Source organism: Salvia splendens, chromosome 6, assembly GCF_004379255.2.
Source record: "Salvia splendens isolate huo1 chromosome 6, SspV2, whole genome shotgun sequence".
Taxonomy (NCBI): domain Eukaryota; kingdom Viridiplantae; phylum Streptophyta; class Magnoliopsida; order Lamiales; family Lamiaceae; genus Salvia; species Salvia splendens.
The window spans coordinates 11,145,285-11,165,384 of NC_056037.1; the positions used below are offsets into that span (position 1 = coordinate 11,145,285).

Below are 20,100 nucleotides of genomic sequence, written 5' to 3' on the forward strand. Positions count from 1 at the left end.
GGAAAGAATTTTTAATACAAATATCGGATGCAATTATGATACAAATCGAGCAATGCAACGAAATTCTAAATTAGAAACTTTGATTTAATGTAGACATTTTAACGTGTTACTAGTACTACTACTACATTTCATTTTTAGGAGTAGTCAATTTTTGGGAAATTTGAATTTCGAAATGAAACTCAAATCCAGCGCGTAGTAATAGCGCCATAGACAACCGCGCATTTAAAATGAAGCGGCTGCTAGCGTCGATGATCTATCAATCAACGGACATAACAACACTAAAAAAAAGACCCGGATCGGCAGCAAAATCCCAAACGCATAAATACTCCATCACCGGCTGCATTCAAACACTCTAAAAAAACTCCAATAAATTGCATCGCAGAGAAAATGTCGGGAAGAGGAAAGGGCGGCAAAGGGTTGGGGAAAGGCGGAGCGAAGCGGCACAGGAAGGTGTTGCGCGATAACATCCAGGGCATCACGAAGCCGGCAATCCGGCGCCTGGCCCGGCGTGGCGGCGTGAAGCGCATTAGCGGTCTCATCTACGAGGAGACCCGCGGCGTGCTTAAGATATTTTTGGAAAACGTCATCCGTGACGCCGTCACCTACACCGAGCACGCCCGCCGCAAGACCGTCACGGCGATGGACGTCGTCTATGCGCTCAAGAGGCAGGGCCGCACGCTCTACGGTTTCGGAGGCTAACTGTGTCGTTTCTCCATGCGGCCTTGTATATGCGTCGAATCTTAAGCATCTTTTGTTATTTCAGATCTAATTCTGAATTGGATTATAGAATTGCTAAGCTTTTGAAGGATTATGGTTTTCAATTCAATCTAGAAGCTTTTGGGCTATTCGCGTTGTAGCAACAGCTTTATCTAGTTCTATATGCTTTTGTCGATTCGATTTCTTCTAAATTGAACTTGAAATTTAAGTTTTTCGATGGAAGAGGAGAATTGAGTGCAAACATTCTGATAATTTTCTTATGGCTATTCTGGTATTTCTCATATAAATCTTGATTTTTGGAAGATATTCGTATACATATTTACTCGCATCTCAGATTGAATAAAACTGAAATTCATCTTTACACGTTGAGATTGAAAATTAATTGAATCGAATTGTTTATAAATTTCTAGAAAAATGCAATGGTTGAATTTCGTTACACGCGGATGCATTCGACTCATTGTGAATTTTAATTCATGTTCATCAATCATCACCTGCTGCTGTTGGTTCATCATTAACATAAGCTTTAGTTTCAGGTACAAAGAAATAGGAAAGTGAATAAAAAAAAATAAACTTTTTCCCCTTTTTATCAAGAAAGAAAAATGAGTTTAGAGCATCTCCAATGGCGGAAGTCCGGTCGGACGTCGTGACGGGCGACCGGGACGTCCGCCATTGTGGCGTTTAGGGTCGGATACGGACGTCCCGTGAGGACGTCGGGTGTCCTCGGACGTCGGCGCGACGGGCGGGCGGACGTTCGCCATTGTGGCGTCCAGTCGGACGTCCCGTTTTTTAAATTTTTTTTTAAACTCTATATATACGGCTCGTTGAATTTTATTTCATTCGCACCACTTGTGTTAACAAGTTACTCTCTCTACATCTCTAATTTCAAGTATATCTAGAATGTCTAGTGAAAGTGATAGCGAGAATGAGTTGGAGGTCGCTGTTGAAGGTGCGATAGAGAGGCTGCTACAACAGAGGTTGCAGCGGCGGCAGCAGGCGGCGGTACCTCGGCCGATCCATCGTCGAACTCAAGTACCCCGTGACCACATTGCTGCACATATTCGGTTGTATGCGGACTACTTCGCTCCGCAACCGCGTTTTGGGGAAGCCTTATTCCGGCGACGCTTTAGGATGCATCGTCCGCTGTTTCTGCACATCGTGGGTGCTTTAGAGAGAAGATACCTGTATTTTAGGATCAGAGAGGATGCAGCTGGCAAACCCGGACTCACGCCCTTGCAGAAGTGCACTGTCGCAATCAGACAACTGGCGTATGGAGGCGCGACTGACATGTTTGACGAGTACCTCCACATTGGCGAGTCGACAGCCGTCGAGTGTCTGCAGAATTTTTGCGCGGGCGTGAGAGCGATATTCGGGGAGCGGTATCTTCGGAGTCCGAGCCCCGAAGACTGCCAGATGCTGATAGATATGCATGGGTCGGTGCACGGGTTCCCTGGGATGTTGGGCAGCATAGATTGTATGCATTGGGAGTGGAAGAACTGCCCCGCCGCCTAGAAGGGGATGTACACTACCGGCTTCAAAGCCAAGCATCCCACGATGATCCTTGAAGCTGTAGCTGACTACCGGTTGTGGATATGGCATGCTTATTTTGGAGTCGCCGGGTCCAACAACGACATCAACGTTCTCCAGTCGTCGCCCCTGTTCAACGCTCAGTGCAATGGCGTTGGTCCCGCCATCAGTTTCGTCGCCAACGGCAACCAGCATAATATGGGGTACTATTTGGCGGATGGGATATACCCAAACTGGCCCGTCTTTGTGAAGTCAATCAAGCATCCGCTCGGACAAAAGAAGACATACTTTGCGAGCCGTCAGGAAGCAGCGCGCAAGGATGTGGAGCGGGCATTTGGTGTGCTCCAGAGTCGGTGGGCGGTTGTGAAGGGTCCTGCACGGCAGTGGTATATTCCCAACATCGGCGATATCATGTACGCATGTATCATAATGCACAACATGATTGTCGAAAATGAAGCTGCGGAACTGACTCAGTGGACAAACGAAGATGATACCGGTGCAGGTCCAAGTCACGGCGTGGCCACCGCGAATGTGAATATGGGGGTACCTCATGGAGAGGTCGCGCGGCTGCGTGCATTTGCCGACATGCGGCAAACAGATGCCCATGTTCGACTTCAGCAGGATATCATCGAAGAGGTTTGGACTCGGAGGGGTTGACGTGATAATGTATGAAGTTTTTTTTTATTAGTATGCAATTTTTTTTTTCGAATCATGTATGTTTTTTCCGATGAAGTTGTTAATTTTTCCGATAAAGTTGTTAATTTTTCCCGTAATTTTTTCGAATAATGTATGAGGTTTGGACTCGGAGGGGTTGACGTCAAATTTTATTTCCGTAAATGTAAATTGTTTTATTTGTAAATGTATGATTTTTTTTAATTGCGGGATGTCCTAGTGGGAAGGGCGGACATAGGAGGGGATATCCTAGTGACGTGGCAGTGGGATGGGAAGTCCAAGTGACGTGGCAGGAGGTGTTTTTGGGATGTCCTAGTGGATGTCCTAGTGGGATGTCCGCCCACTGGAGATGCTCTTATGTAAACAAAGTCACAGGGACATCCTCAACCAAGAAATCCTCGCTCTATCAAAAGCCTAGGCACATTCTCAACCAAGAGATACATACTCCATGTAAAAATATGTAGGGGGGGTTCAGCGGCGGCGGAGGGAGACTCACACGACCGCTGCCATCCTATAGTACCGGAGTATTGTTGAGTTCAGCTTCAGAGTGGTATGGAGGAACTTCTCGACTTGTTGCTCGTTGATGACAACTTGCTTCCCATCTGCCATCAACGGAGCACCTTCTTTCCGAGCCTTCTCCTTCATTTCGCCAAGATAAGCACCAATTCTCTCCTTGACAAATTCATCCTGCTGCTGCTCTGGTTGGGGATCCCATTACTTCATTGATACGACAATCACCTCGGCCTTGGGTTCCTCTGTGTCTGAATCCTCCAACGTGATGCAGAAGACCTGAATCTTGCAGCTCTCAAAGTTGAAGCTTTCCTCGGTGAGGAGGAGCTGGGAGAGAAGCTTTCCTTTGGCGCATTCTTCTTAGTCGCTGTCGAGGACAGAGACAAGCATGGACATTCCCCTTCCTTTCTTTTTCACACAATTGGCAAAATCTGCATGTTTCGGACGGCACGGCTAATTCTCCAGCAATTTCCCCCATGGCCGGCAGAATATGAGGGGGATAGGGTACAAGTTCTTGGGATACAGACTATGAAGAGTGAGTTGAAAGTATGCACTCTTAAAACCATCGCCACAGTCACCTGCTTTTCCTTTGATGCTCACATAGTAATAAATAAGTGTTGCTAACTAAGGCTAAACAGATCAGTGTGAATGGCCAAGAGCCCAACAAATAAAAAACATGATAACTGCAATGGAAAATTTTTAACCTCGAACATATAAATGCCTATGATGTGCAAAGAGCTGAAACATAACCTATCAAAGTATAATTGGACAAAATTATGTAGTATGGCATGGAACTAACCTACACAAATTACAGCCCCAAAAAGGGAGAGCCTCCAATGGTGAAACTTCCTTTGGGGACGCTAGCTGGGAGCATCTAAAAGATCCAAAAGAAAGCAGGACAAATTCACGCCCCCATAACACGGGAGGTAAAACATAGTGATAGTTGGGGTCATAAGGTCTAGATTGCCAATAATAACACATCCAATACAGATGAAGGCTGTAAACATGGTAGCATCATGAGGTTCATTGCCATTTCCCACTTTGAGTTAGTGAGTGAGTCTGACTGACCGAAAAGGGATAGACAATGAGTATTCGATTTAGGAGCTGGTTTTCTGGCCAGAAGTAGACAATGATCATTCGATTAAGGTGCTGGTGTTCCGGCCAGAAGTAATGCTCTTGATTAAGGGGCTGCCATATAACATTTTAACCCGTGCAAACAAACACCAAATGCAATTTTTCTAATCCCCATAGCAGGAATTTACAATATCTTGATATGACTACAAGGAACCCTTTGTCCTTTAATTTGATAGCAAGGGATAGACTATATACTACCTTTGGGAACATCTTCACATTTCCAACTTCACCATCACATGTAGAGCAACATGAAAGCAATGACATTTTGTGTTTACATACAAAAAAGAAACTTTGCTCACATATATACAAAAAAGACACTTTGCTCATGAAATTATGTTCCACGCCAAGGCATGAATGAGGACCGTTGTGATTTTGGAGCACATCTATCATGCTTATTCACTCAGTGCCTTATCTCGTGTCCTTAATAAACAGATGCATAACTCGAATATCATGAAGCTAACATAAATACTAGTATCAATCAATAGAGACAAATGAGAAAACTATTTATGATAGATATGTGAAAAGGGATAGACAATATGAGTGTTCGATTAATTAGTGCATAACTATAAGTAGAAATGTATGTCAAAATGTAGGCCTTATCATCATTACTGAGCCTGAGACTCAGCTTCGGATGGAGTCTTGGCGACAATAGACAAGGCATGTAGTCCACTCTGCAACTCATCTTGCAGCATGCTGTAAATCATTCTATGCCTTTTAACCAAACTCTTCCCTTCAAATCCCTCAGAAATCACCTCCACGTTGAAATGCGTCTCTCCATCACTACCGGCCACCCCCGAATGGCCCGCGTGCTGATAAGATATATCCTCAACATTCAATGCAGTTGGCAGCAATTCTTTCTGCAAAATCCCCTCAATCCTCCTACCCCTACTGCCCATTAATACACTTTTACGCCCCAATTCCTCCTTCAAATCCTCATTCAAATCACTACCACCATCTCCACTACCAGCATTTGCGGAATCCCCAATTCCAGAGATATCAGAGCTAGGGCTTGCACCTCTCTCGGCTTCAACATACAAATGCAAGGCCTTCTTCTGCATCAATTTCAGCATATTCAAGAAGCCATTATTCCGCGAAGGAGTTAAACTCTGCTGCAACCCAAGAAGCATCGCGAAATCGGGCGGAACCCTAACAATCTCCTCCACGGGCCGACCCGAAAGGCCTTGAACGAGCAAAGCGGCCAGCCCTTTCGTCAGCATTGAATCTGAATCCGCTTCAAAGATCACATTTTTATCCTCGTCCATATACGCTCTGACCCAGACCTGCGACACGCAACCTTGGACCTTGTTGTCGCTCGTTTTGTAATTGGAATTGAGAGGATTCAGAATTCTACCATAGAACAGCAGCTGTTCGTATTTGGCTTTGGGTTCTTGAACTGCCTGAAATAGTTTAACGATTTCTTGAAGCTTCGGCGGCAGCTCCTCAACGGAGGAGGAAGCAGAAGGAGGGGAACGGAGAGCGGGTTGCTTTGCGGAAATTCTTTGGAACGTGATGTTGTTGGAGAAGAAGAATCTGTAAGGAGGTGTAGGGGTTTTTGAGAGGTTGAAGAATGGAGAGGCGGAGCGGTGAAAGAGGGAAGAAATGGGAATTTTAATGGGAATCGACATGATTTTCCGACCGAGTACAGGAATTTGCGATAGTCGTTTTGTAGAGAAGAGAGCGAGGTGAGTTTTCGTTAGGAATGAGAGCATCTCCAGTAAAACTGGACGTCAAATAGCCCTCGCATAGTCTTCACACTGCCACATCAGCTTGTCATATCAACTGGACATCAAATAGCCTTCACATAGCCTTCACACTACCTATCCACATCACTAATAACAATTATATAATTTAATTTACACTCGTATCAACATACGGAATTTAATTTACAAGACAAATACGGAAAATTCGAATAATAATATTAAAATTTCAAAAAGTACAATAATTTTAAAAAAATACATTTAAAAAAATTACATTTAAAAAAATTACATAAATTTACATAAAAACTAACGCCTTGCAATCCTCCGCGCCCACAACTCTTCAACTAAATCCTTTTGGAGTCGAATATGAGCCTCCGTCTGACGCATGTCGGCATGTGCTTGGAGGAGGGCGACGCCGTGGCTTGGGCCGGCCTCATTATCGTCGTTGGCCCAATCAGTCAGTTGTACACCTTCATCTTCGACAATCATGTTGTGCATAATAATACAGGCGTACATTATATCAGCAATGCAGTCGACATTCCACAAACGCGTTGGTCCCTTAACTGCAGCCCATCGAGCCTGAAGCACACCAAATGCGCGCTCCACGTCCTTTCGCGCCGACTCCTGCCGCGTCGCAAAGTAGGCCTTCTTCGCATCTGATGCGCACCGGATCGTCTTCACAAAGACGGGCCACCTAGGGTATATCACATCCGCCAAGTAGTAGCCCATATCATGCTGGTTGCCGTTGGCGACAAAACTGATGGCCGGACCGACGCCCTGGCACTGCTCGTTGAAAAGGGGCGACGAGTTGAGGACGTTTAGGTCGTTGTTCGAACCGGCTATCCCAAAATATGCATGCCAAATCCACAACCGGTAATCAGCTACGGCCTCGAGGATCATCGTGGGATTTTTTCCCTTGTAGCCGGTCGTGTAAAACCCCTTCCAGGCAGCGGGACAGTTCTTCCACTCCCAATGCATACAATCTATGCTGCCTAACATTCCCGGGAACCCATGCTGATCCCCGTGCATCCGCAGCAGATTCCGGCAATCTTCGGGGGTAGGCTTTCGGAGATACTGATCACCGAATACTTCGATCACGCCCTGACAGAAATACTTCATACATTTGATGGCAGTCGTCTCACCGATGTGGAGGTATTCGTCCCACATGTCTGCCGCGGTGCCGTAGGCCAACTGCCTGATTGCCGCAGTGCACTTTTGAATAGGGGTGTGGCCCGGTCTGCCAGCCGCATCGTGCCTGAAGCGGAAATACAGATATCGCTGCTCCAAAGCGTTAACAATACGCATAAACAAGTCACGCCTCATCCTAAAACGACGCCTGAAATGGTTGGCGTTAAAACGCGGCTCCTCTGCGAAGTAATCTGTGAACAGGCGCTGATGTGCAGCTTCATGATCACGATCAACCACTTGTCGACGGTGGACAACTGGTCGTGGGCGAGGTGCCGCCGGCTGCATATAACTCTGCATCAATCGATCAACCTCACGGCTCGTATAGGCATCTAGCTCTTCGTTCATCATACGCTCGTACTCATCCGCATCCCCACCACTACCACCGGCATTACTCATTTCTTAAATTGATCTTGAACAGAAAGTAAGGTAGAGAGAGAGTACTCGTTAAAACAAGTGGTGCGAATGAAAATGACGTTCAAAGCGCGTATATATAGTGTTTTCAAAAGAAAAAAAAATAAAAAATAAAATCTGACGCCGGTTTGACGCCGATCCGGGACCCACAATGGCGCCGTGAGGATCGGCGTCGAAACCGGCGTCATCGCGCGAATCGGCATGGCCACGCCGATTTTGACGCCGATTTCGCCGACGCCGGTTCCAATGGTTCGGCGTCAGAACCGGCGTCGGCGAAAAATCGGCGTCGCGATTTTGACGCCGTTACTGGAGATGCTCTGATGAAATCGTTTTCGTTATGCAACAAGTCCTCACAAATTGTAAAATGAACAAATTTTACTCGGCCGAGAGATATCATGGATTAAATTCGCCAAACTTTCAAAAATTTTGGATTAAATTCGTTGAATTTTAGGAATATAAGATATAACATTCGAAACTTTTAAAATGAGGGATACATTATTGTCTTTTCAAAAATAACCTTCATTTTACTTGCCAAAAATTAATACGGATTAGTAATATTTACTCTAATCACAAATAACCATAACAATCTCGAATTGACCCTATAACTAATTGTCTAAATTTGATTCAGATCACGATTTAAGAAATGTAAAAACCTTTTCATAATATAGAATTGGAGGGTGTACTTCAAAAATAACTTAAATTAGAATCATAACATATGCTGACACGTGACATATATAAGCAACAAAACAACGTTATTAATCAACAAACTTAATGGATGAGAGGATTGCTTAAAATATTATTTATGTTGCATTAAATGCAATTTATTTTATATTATAGACAAAAATGTAAAATAAATTGCAATTAATGCAACATTAACTATCTTTTATCAATTCTAGATAATTCTTATGTGTCATCCTTTGTTGCTTAATATCGTTATTATGTTGTTTATAACTGCCACACGTTGTTTATAACTACCATGTGGCAGCATATTATGGCTGGAAGGATGTTGTGACTTTAGATTAGATATAGCATAAGTAGTTAACTAGGGTTAAAACTTTCGAGTAGTAAAATTGATAAATGAAAATAAATTGTACACAGTGAAATGAAACGTCACTAAAATAAGGGGTTGAATCTTCTACTGTATGGGAAAACAGCAGTGTGCAGTGCACCAAACGACGTCACTTTGGCTCATATCCCATCCTTTTTACTTTTCTTTGGCGGAAACTTCTAAGGCAAATAATAGTGCCTTTCCTTTCATTTATTTAATTTAAAATACACAATTTTTTGAGTTTATCCCTCATTTTTTTCCTTTCCTCATCAACTTTATTTCTTATTTTCGTCGCAAATCATTTAATGCAATAAACCAAAATTATTACTCTCCTTTCTTTATAAAAATGCAACACACACTAAACAATTTTTAAATGATAAAGTATTATGCATCTTACAACGAGTTACACAGTAAATTATTAAAAAAAAAAGAAGATAAACATATATGTTTATAGGTAGTGATAAAATGCAAAATCATATATTGTACAAATTCCAAACTTTTCAATATAGTGTTAACACAATGTCAACACGATGTAAAATTTCAAGATTTTGATGTCAACACAATGTCAATATAATATCAACAAAATATCAACACAATGCCAACACGTATCAACCGTTGACACTGTGTTGATATTTTCTGTTGCTGTTATTTTGTAATATGTTGAATGATATAGATCATAGTTTGAAGTTTGTACAATATTTAGAGTTTGCATTTGATTACATCCCATATGTTTATAATGTCTTTAAACTCTAAATTGAATTAGATTTAATTAACAATAATTAGTTTTATTTTTAGCTATATTATTTTATAAAAATAAGAATGCGCGAAATGATATGAAAATTTTATAAAAGATTCACACATGATTTTGAGTTTGATTACAAATATTTATATTATATCTAAAAAATTAATTTTCCTTAAATTTGTAGTAGATATTTAATTTGAAAAGTTAATATTTTTTCTAAATTATTAAAGAGTAAAGGTCAAAATTGGTCCTGAACATATAGTCATTTTACGATTTTGGTCCTAAACATTATCTTTTGGATTTTTTGGTCCTGCACATATGGACATTTGATCATTTTGGTCCTCCGTCAATATTTCCGTTAAAAACTAACGGTCAACATTATCTTTTGGATTTTTTGGTCCTGCACATATGGACATTTGATCATTTTGGTCCTGCACATATGGAATTTTGATCATTTTGGTCCTCCGTCAACATTTTTGTTAAAAACTAACGGTCAACGGCCGATTTTTGACTAAAACAATGGGTTGGGCCGGGTCGTGTTTGGGTCGTGTTTGGGTTATACGTTAAGAAAAAAATAATATTTTCTTAAAATCTAAGCATAATATTTTCGTTAAAATCTAAGCATAATATTCTTAAAAAATTAATTAATATTTTTTAATTAATAAAATTAAAGTATAGTATTTTTTAATTAATTTTTTCATGAATTTGAAGAAAATATTATGCTTAGATTTTATTAAAAATAAATTTTTAATTATTTAATTTTATTATATAGATTTAATATTAATATACTTTAATTTTATTATTTTGATTAAAAAATGATTATTTTAATTTGGTAATTTTTTATTTTATTGTGTAATATCATGTTTAAATCGTATAATAACATCATGTTTTAGTCGTTATAATATTTTTAATCAACAAAAATAACTAAAAATTAAAGTTTTATAATTTTTTAATTAATAAAAAATAATTATTTTTTTTCTTAACGTGTAACCCAAACCCGACCCAAACACGACCCGACCCAACCCATTGTTTTAGTCAAAAATCGGCCGTTGACCGTTAGTTTTTAACGAAAATGTTGACGGAGGACCAAAATGATCAAAATTCCATATGTGCAGGACCAAAATGATCAAATATCCATATGTGCAGGACCAAAAAATCCAAAAGATAATGTTGACCGTTAGTTTTTAACGAAAATGTTGACGGGGGACCAAAATGATCAAATTTCCATATGTGCAGGACCAAAATGATCAAATGTCCATATGTGCAGGACCAAAAAATCCAAAAGATAATGTTGACCGTTAGTTTTTAACGAAAATGTTGACGGGGGACCAAAATGATCAAATTTCCATATGTGCAGGACCAAAATGATCAAATGTCCATATGTGCAGGACCAAAAAATCCAAAAGATAATGTTTAGGACCAAAATCGTAAAATGGCTATATGTTCAGGACCAATTTTGGCCTTTACTCATTATTAAAAAAAGATTAGTTTGTACTATAGTTTATGTATATTTATGATAATAAGATGGGTTGATCATTAGATTGTGATTTAGTATAGTTCAATGTGAGAAATTAATTGTATAACATGATTTATTAGAATGTAGTAAAGATAAATTTTGTTTGGACAAAATTAGAGGATAGTAAATTTAGTTTTTTTCTTCAAATTGATTAAGTGATAAGCGACGAGTAGAAGAAAAAAAGTTAGAGGAAAAGAGGAAATAAAATTAAAAAGACAAAGTAAGATTGAGTATGTATATTACAGAAGTGAGGATAAAAAAATGAAAAAAAAGACATTTATCATTGGTGCGAGCAGTTTCCGCCAAAGAAAGTAAAAAGATGGAAGATGAGTCAAAGTGACGTCGTTTGGTGCACCGCACACTCAGCGGTGTTTTCCCACACAGCAGAGGACCCACCCCCTAAAATAACAGAAACAATAACTGCCTTCAACAACGTGATAGCGATATTCCCTCTGTCTCACACACACACACACACACATATCCTTCAGAGAGCCAAAAAGCCCAGCCCAATACACCTCTCTCCATCGCTCAATCACTCAAATCCCATGTCTCGTCTCACTACTTATATATATAGATTGTTGTTATAAGCTCCTCATCGCAAAATTCGATATTCAAATATCAATCAAACGTAAAGTGAATAATAAATTAAGAGCGAGCGAGCGAGATCAGAAAGATGTGTTGCGGGTCCAGAATTTGCTGTTTATGCATGTGCGTGGTTGTGGTGGTAATCGCCATCGGTCTGCTGTTCGGATTCGGAGTATTCGAGCATGGATTTCACAAATTGAAGGACGCCATTAATGTCTGCCAGCCCTCCGCCGCCTGTGGCCGTCCTTTCTTGGCTTTTACTCCTGCTCCGCCCCCATTTTAGGTTTTTCCTTTTTTTTTATAGAAAATGTTTTTGGATCAAGAATATTACTAATGCGTTAGTGGAGTATTTTCTCTTATGTTGATATTTTGGATTGCACACGTTTTTTGAGCTTCCTCTAGACTTTTATCATTCTCATTGCACTTGCACACTCAATGTACACACACAGATTAAAACTTATGTTTGCAACTTGGATTATGAATGAACCGTTAATCTTTCCTCATATTGGTTAATGTTAGTGAATACGTACGTATAGTACTGTAGTATTCAAGAACAAATGTACTTTTACTCAAAAACAAAGATCAAGTATTAGTGTTTGTTTTTTCAAGATATGATGCATTCAGCAACCTTAGCAATACGGAAAAAATAAGAATTGACATTATTTTCAACAAAACACTGTCACAATATTGCCAAACAATGGCCACTGAAAAAGGGGTTGAATTCAGACTACCCATTGCACTTCTCTGCATATCTCCTTTGTACATCTGCATTGTAGTGTGAACACGCCGCATCCAGAGCCTACAACAAGGTTCTCTCTACTTAACTTGCAGCGAGGGGATATTAAATTTCGAAACGTTCAAATGCAATGATTCTAGTGCTGACCTGAAGCATTGGATGAACAAGAAGGGAACCTGATGCCTGAAATCATACTGTACAGATTCCTTCATCTCCTAAAACATGATGGAACAGTGTAAGAGAGTTATCCAGGCAGGCGACAGACGCCGTAACTGAACATTCCTCAATAGGTAAATTACCTGCAACTTGGAATATACTTGGAACATTGCATCTTTCAATCTGGTGACCTGATGATGGATAACCAGTTAGGATGCAGTTTTAGTTAACTTCAAAGTATTATTGTGCCCTTCCATATCAACTAAGCTAACTTCCCAATCAAACATAATTGTATTCAGTTTCCATTTCATGAAGAATGGGACTAATTGTTAAAAACAGAAATTTCAGTTCTCTGGCATTAATCGCTTACATTGTTACAAACTGCAAGCCCCATGCCCAGCACTTTAGCATGGCATTTCAATTGTCGTGGAGCAAAACAGTAAGGGTTAGAAGTGCTACATAACATTGTAAACCCAAAATACTTTGGAAAAAATGGATTAGCTACAATATTCATGAATTTTTACCACACCTTCATATTGGGAACTAAACTTAAATAAGATGCTGTAAATATGCTAATTCACTTCGCATGGATGGGCGGAGCGATACACTGGTGCAGCAGTAATGTGTAGTATGATTGTAAGAGATAATAACTTCTAATAATGATGATTGACAATTAATCATGAAATTTTCTTTTCTTTTTTCTTCATCTCTCTTTTTTTACTGAGAATTGTAAGCGTTTAGAACTTAATAAACAATTGGAACAAGGAATACTTTTAAATAATCAAATAACCATAAATTGCCACATATTTGATTGATGTCCCAGACAATGAACTACATCTTACCTTATTATTAGGGTACTTTGTTGTAAGAGAGTATGATGACCAGAAGTGTTTCAAGAGTTCCTGCACTGAAGTCCAGTGCTGCAAAATAGGATATACTTTATTTGACACTATTATGGATATCAAAATTTAGATAATGTTTCTGAGTTTTGACTAGAAAAAGGGCAACTATTGGGCATAACCTACATGCAAGAGTTCTTCTTTAGTAACTTTTGGCAACATATCCAGGATACTGTCGTTAGGACTGTTTCCAAGATGGAACTTGGTGCTAGAGATACTCTGGGTGAACCCACTGAGGACCTGTAATTAGTGAAACTTAGTTAATTTTTCTGTGTCAGTCATTGACAATGCAAATCCTCTCATACTTTAACTTATTACAAGAAAGTCAAGAATGCGAAGGCACACATGGAGGTTATATACCTTTAGGGCGACCTCCTGATTCATTATCGGTTCAATTAAATATCAAATATGATATTCCTTAATGAGTCACAAGCTTTCCGCGCACTCACACTGGGTATCAAGGGTTTTGTAGCTGAACCTGTACCATCCAATGCTTTAGTGCATTAGCTTACTGAGAATCAAAGTAGTCCCTCGGATCCTATGGAAAGAATTAAAACAGTCAAAATTTATTGCTCTTGGGGACTAATGCACTTTATTAATTAAATGACAACCAAACCTTGATATTGAGGGGTGCGGCAGCAGGATCTCAAGGCCCCAGAAGATCTTCAATTTCTGCACTTTGAGAAATCCTCTTGGATAGCTCGTTCTCTAAATTCGTATTAATTTTATCAGACATTTCATCTGAAAATATACACTTATGTTAATAAGCCGACTCATTACAAGATCAGGAAAATGAGAAGTGTTTTGCATCCATAAGAATGGCCAATGAAGTTGAAATATCACCTACCCTGCTTTATCCTGATAAGGGCTTGAGCAACAGACCTTGCATCACTCAGCTAATGGCACAGAAAGAAAAGTAAAGCTATCATATTTTTGAATCTCAAAATCTAAACCAAGACATTTGTTCAACTGTACTTATGGCTAAGATAAAACATTGTGTAAGATGTGATTATATGCATCCAGGAAAAAAAAAGTGATAGCCAAATGAAATTGGCTAGAGTTAACCTTTCAGTGGAACTTACCCACAACTCTTCCTTGAAGAACAACTGCAGAATGCTGAATCAAATCTTGCGAGAAAGACCTTCGGTATGGCTCATATTGAGAGTCCAAAACATCCTTGGTCTCATCGCGAACTAACCCATGATCCTACAATTTCAAATAAGCATATATATAAAATGAGATAAAAGTAAGCACATATCAAGTAGTTGAGACCTTATAATAATCTAATGTAAGATACTGTCAATAAAACTAGCATTTAACAAAAACGCAAAGTAGAATTACACAAAATATCAGTAAGTACTGTGTTAAACAAAGAATGGTTCTATCAAATTTATGTAGTTCCCAACATTTGTTATTGGACTTAGTGTCAGAATAAAAATATACACAGAGGTCTGAGCAGACAGATAAAAACCTATCTAGAACCAGATTCCAGCAAACTGCCTACAAAATATGGGCAAAGATCAAATTTACCGGGAGATGTGTGTAATCATCACCCTCATCAGCTTCAATGTCCACAGTCGGATCAACACGCCTAATCTGGTGAAACAATTAAGTGCAGTCAGATGAAAAGAAAATCTTGGAAGCAAAATGCATTCCATGTATCAACAAAAAAAAATGCCAACTGACGGAGAAAATACAGACTTCAAACGAACTTACTTTCCTCCGAGCTTCATTCTCCAGTATATCATCTCGTTTTAAGAAAACATCAAGTTCCTCATCTACAGCAGCCACTGCAGCAGCTGCTACTATATCTCTTGTACTGTGAAGATATTGTGCTGTTGAATATTTGTTCCAGAACTCCTTATTAGACATCTGAGAATACAATAATGCATCCTTTTACCAGTGATGTCATTGTGACAGCATTTTGTACGAGCATATTGCTGAAGTGGCTGGATAATCAGGATTTGAAAGGGCAGCAACTGCCTCCTCCAATTACAAATAATTTATTGGACATAGGGTTAAACATTTGAAGATATAATTTCTGAACTCATTATTCTTGGCAGGAAAGCCATATGCTCCAGAATAAAATTATTATCAAATTAGGAGACATGAAGGTATGAAGGAAAATTGAGTATGAATGCAAGGTCTTTGAGAAACACACGGAATCTTACTCTCGATATTAAATATTGAGATTCACAATTATCATGTGAGATCATAATAGAGAAGAGATGGTGGATTACAGATTTACAGTTAAGGAGACACTGAGCAGTCATAAGATTCTTGAAAATTAAAATAGAATATTTTGGAATTCTACGTACCTTGCGAGGGACATACTCCAAGTATGCTTGGCAAACTGCTGGTTTTTCAGCAAATATCTGTTAAAAATTTAAACAATATGTAAGATGGTTTCGGGTTTCTAGGTTTAGCAAGGTTTGACTTTTGAGAATGAAACATACAAAAAGCATTCATCAAACAAAGAATTGCAGTTAAAACATGGAGAGAATTTCTCACTTCATACATTCTAGCCAGGTATAAAATTATAAATAGGTGATTAGTTTCTAATACTTCTTCCAAAGTTTCAAACTCACCTGTTATTTTACCTGCCTTACACTCCATGTTTCATTTTTTAATGCTAGCTGTTGCTTTGGCATTCTGCTATCATTCTGGTCTAGCAATTTCTGCACATCATTAATGAAACCTAGCTATTACATATAACTCATATTTGCCGAAAACATATATAATGTACATAACCTTTTCATCGAGTGGAAAAAACAAACAGTTCACAAATTTAATATTTAAAAACTACATTGTAACATACTCCATCCGTCCCATTATAAGTGACCTATTTGATCTTGTCTTGTAGCTTAATAAAATTGTGTTTTGTGTGTACGCTGTAAAGTGGTGGGGTCCACTAAATTTGAGTAACTTTTTGTGTGTAAAATGCTACCCTTTTTGGAACAGGCCACTTAATAATGGGACAACCCAAAGTGAAGTACATGCCACTTGTAATGGGCCGGGAGAGTATATTAGGAATGTTTGGAGTACAAAATAGTCTGGCTGGAACAAAACATTCCAATAGCTAACCTTCCTTGTTGCCCAAAATTCCTCATCTGTCAGTATGCCTCCAGATACAAATTGCTTGTGCAGTATCTGTAACTCGCTGCCAATTACACCTATTTAGTACATTAACTATAAGCGAAATAAAAAATAAGACACTGAAAGCCCCCTAAGAGAGGGGTTTAGGCTCAGGCTAAAGCTGAAGCTTGATCATGCAAATAAAGATACTATGTAAATAAAGGAAGAACGATTAGATGCACTTTTCTAAACTATCCCACTTGTAGATTCTTCGTACAGAAATATTGCTTCAAGATTTAGAGAATGGCACAAGTTTGCCAATAGGTTGCTTCAAGAGTAAATATTGCTTCAAGATTTAGAAAAATGTACTATCAGTTATATAAAAAAATAAGTCTCCCCGGCTCGCCCCAGTTTCCCGCCCTCGCCCCACCCACCCAGGGCAGTTCCGGTGGGGACCCATGCGCCTCGGGCGCGATTTTAATAACAGTATAACACTGAGGAGACAATTTAATATCCCGAGTTGGGCTAAAATCTTACATCACATTCCATCATTCGATCTTATCTAGCAACGTGTGGGGATACAAATAAGAACTATATGATATGACAGTCACCTAAATATAATGGATTTCCAAACCACGAAGCAAGTATTTATCAGATTATTCAGGAATAGAGTATTGAACTCTCAAGTTTATATTAATTTATTAACTATCCCTACTCGAATTTTGCATCATATTCACCTTCGTGATTTTACATTAATCTCACAAACCTACTAGTTAATACATAGAAAATACAATGCATAGTAAAATTTAGGAAGCATATGCCTTTTCATTTAATATTAAACAAATGCTTTTCATTTCTGTTTTCAAATCATAGACGGGTAGGAGATTTTTCTTAGAATTAGCGAACGATTTACCTATTTTCCTGCAGTAGCTCAACTCTGCGCTCCACTTCTATGCTACTAAGTTGCTCAATTCTGCTCTCTGCTTCTATGCTACTAAGTTGCTCATTGGCATAGAATGCAATGGCCCTAGCTGTAGATAAATCATACTAATTGTAAGATATAGTAACGTTTATATATTTTGAGAGTAAAAACTCTAAAATGCCACAATATTAGCTGTTTTCCAAATACTAGTGTTTTTACATAAGTACTCATTATTATTAATCAAACATGTGAAAATCTTTATTTCAAAATATATGGTGATATATATTACAGGTTCCAACTACATCCAAAAGATGAACCTCGTAGCCATAGAAACTTTATACAGCATGTTAATACACCAACATAACAAAAAGCATTTGTTATAAGGTTTGTGGAGGCCTGTCAGCCAAAAAGAAAACCATATTTTCTCTTTTCTAAGCAACCAGTAGATGTGGAACTAAATTTGGGGGAACATAAGAATAAAACATGGCTGTAGCATGAGATGGAGAATCTAGCCAATCACCATTTTACCAGACAACCTCAAGATGTATGTAAATTGTTACATGGTGCATGACTACTCATAATTGTGACTCACCAATTTCCTGGCATGCATCACGATCAGCAAAACTTTTAAATTCTAAAATGTAATTCCCCCCCTGGAATAACAAATAATATATAAGATAGTTACTAATAGTGATGAACAAGACAATAGATAACACCTCAAGGAACACTTTAGTTGTGAGAGTTTCAAACTATTAGGACCGCGGACCTGATCCTGCGTGAGTTTAAGCAGTGCCAGTTGTTTACTGCCCTCATTGGTGAATTTGTAACCTGAAATCAACAAGGCTAAGTACAAATATGTTGTATTTGATTGTGATGTGAATCTACATTTAATAAGTAGACCAACTGGGATTCTTATAGATTTGGTTTTGGTTGAGGATTTAACTCCATGTCCAAACAACCATGATTGATCAAAATTCATGGATTTCAGATCATTCAAACCCAAATGCAAAGTTTTTGGATACACGGGGGTATTAACATGGGACTATTAGCAAGCAAGAGTCCGTATATATTGCAGAGAGAAATTTGAGAAAGTATAACTACAAAGAATCAATATCTCAGTCCCTCTCCCAGTGAGGATAACATGGGAGCACCTTTAACTACTTTAAACTCCACATTTAGCTTGACGCCCAATTTTTGATCATTTGGCGTGAAGATGAATCTTTCTATAGTCTGGGAAACAGAAAACCACCAAAACAACGAGTAAATAGAACACGCCAACATAATTTTGTGCATAACAACACGTTCAGGAATAACACCAATCGATTCCACAGTTACAAAGTAAATCACCATGATAGAATGCCATCAGTGCTCCAACTAAACACAAATAAAGCGAAGTGGTAGGGCATAATTAACAACCAGTTTGAGGGAACCAGGAACGCCTTTATACTTGGCGCGCTTAATCACTTGCATATCCAACATACTGCAATCCGAATCGCAATAAATAAAGAATGCAATGCAAAAAAAAAAAAGGTTGTATCTCGATCAATCGACAATTCTCCGGTGAATCAAGCCGGAGAGGAGTTAATAGGACGGAGTCATGATGAATGCAAAGATTTAGGGGTTTTGAGAAGGCGAAATTGGCGGGAGAGAGAGAGAAGGGTGGCTCCGTAACTCTGTTAATCATGGAAGTTCGGAATTTATGTGGTTTTCGGTTCCATCTATATATACAAAAACCAAACGTATCTATGTAGGTCATCAATATGGAAATAATACTTCTATTACCTAATCTCTTATCTATAAATCTATTCTAATACAAAACGACACTCGTGGTGGGAAAGTTAATTGATTATACAACAATCAACTATGGAAATTAAGAAAAAGGTAAGGTCAAAATTGGGAAAGAACCCTTTTGGTTATGAAATCTAATAAAAGTTGCATGTGGAAAAATTAATATTAGTAGCTTAATTAGAGCATCCATAATGACGCGGACCACAGTCCGCCCGTAGCCAGTCTTATAACAATTTGTAGTCCTTTATGTCAGCATGTTAGTATAATCCTATACCCATTCATCTGCAGTGTGGCGTCCTATAACTCGCCCTATCTTTTTAACAACTATTATTTTGTATTTAATTATTATTTTTTTATGTTTGCTAGAGAAGAGTATTAATTATATTATTTTCGCTTTTATTTTACTATTCATCCACTTTAACTATTTATTATGATTTTTTAAAACAAGTCTAACAAAGGAGTGACTTAACTTTCTTGGGATATAGGGAGTATTTCTTTACAAATATGTCTCTCTTATCTATAGGATTGTTGGTTTCATCCAGGTTGATTGGATCTGTTCAAGGACTACTCTCACATATAAACTTTTCTGATTTAGAGTACTTGTGTTCAATAATGTGTCATGGTCCAAGTTGACGGTTAGGCTTAAATTAGGTTAGGTAAATGATGTATGAATTGTGATTAATTTGTGATAACGTTAAGACGCATGCAGTTTGATATTGTATAGCTTGCACGTTTAAAACATTGAATTTTCTCATATTTGCTCAAGTCCACGCCGCAGAC

The 20,100-nt window shown here is 38.7% G+C and overlaps 2 protein-coding genes and 1 pseudogene across 2 annotated transcripts; 1 reads left to right on the forward strand and 2 right to left on the reverse strand.

Annotated features, from left to right (window-relative positions):
- Positions 1-339: 339 nt before the first annotated feature.
- LOC121806688 (histone H4) lies at positions 340-939 on the forward strand. The gene has a single exon (XM_042206809.1). The coding sequence runs from the start codon at positions 388-390 to the stop codon at positions 697-699; it is 312 nt and encodes a 103-aa protein (XP_042062743.1). The 5' UTR covers positions 340-387; the 3' UTR covers positions 700-939.
- A 4,110-nt stretch (positions 940-5,049) lies between these two features.
- Positions 5,050-6,244, reverse strand: LOC121806385 (sufE-like protein 1, chloroplastic/mitochondrial). Its single transcript, XM_042206402.1, has one exon. It carries the CDS (start codon positions 6,180-6,182, stop codon positions 5,163-5,165), a length of 1,020 nt encoding a protein of 339 aa, XP_042062336.1. The 5' UTR covers positions 6,183-6,244; the 3' UTR covers positions 5,050-5,162.
- A 6,046-nt stretch (positions 6,245-12,290) lies between these two features.
- On the reverse strand, positions 12,291-19,304 carry LOC121808562 (annotated as a pseudogene).
- Positions 19,305-20,100: the final 796 nt, after the last annotated feature.

Coding starts and splice junctions, on each gene's coding strand:
- LOC121806688 (XM_042206809.1), top strand. CDS start 388: ATGTCGGGAAGAGGAAAGGGCGGCAAAGGGTTGGGGAAAGGCGGAGCG.
- LOC121806385 (XM_042206402.1), bottom strand. CDS start 6,182: ATGTCGATTCCCATTAAAATTCCCATTTCTTCCCTCTTTCACCGCTCC.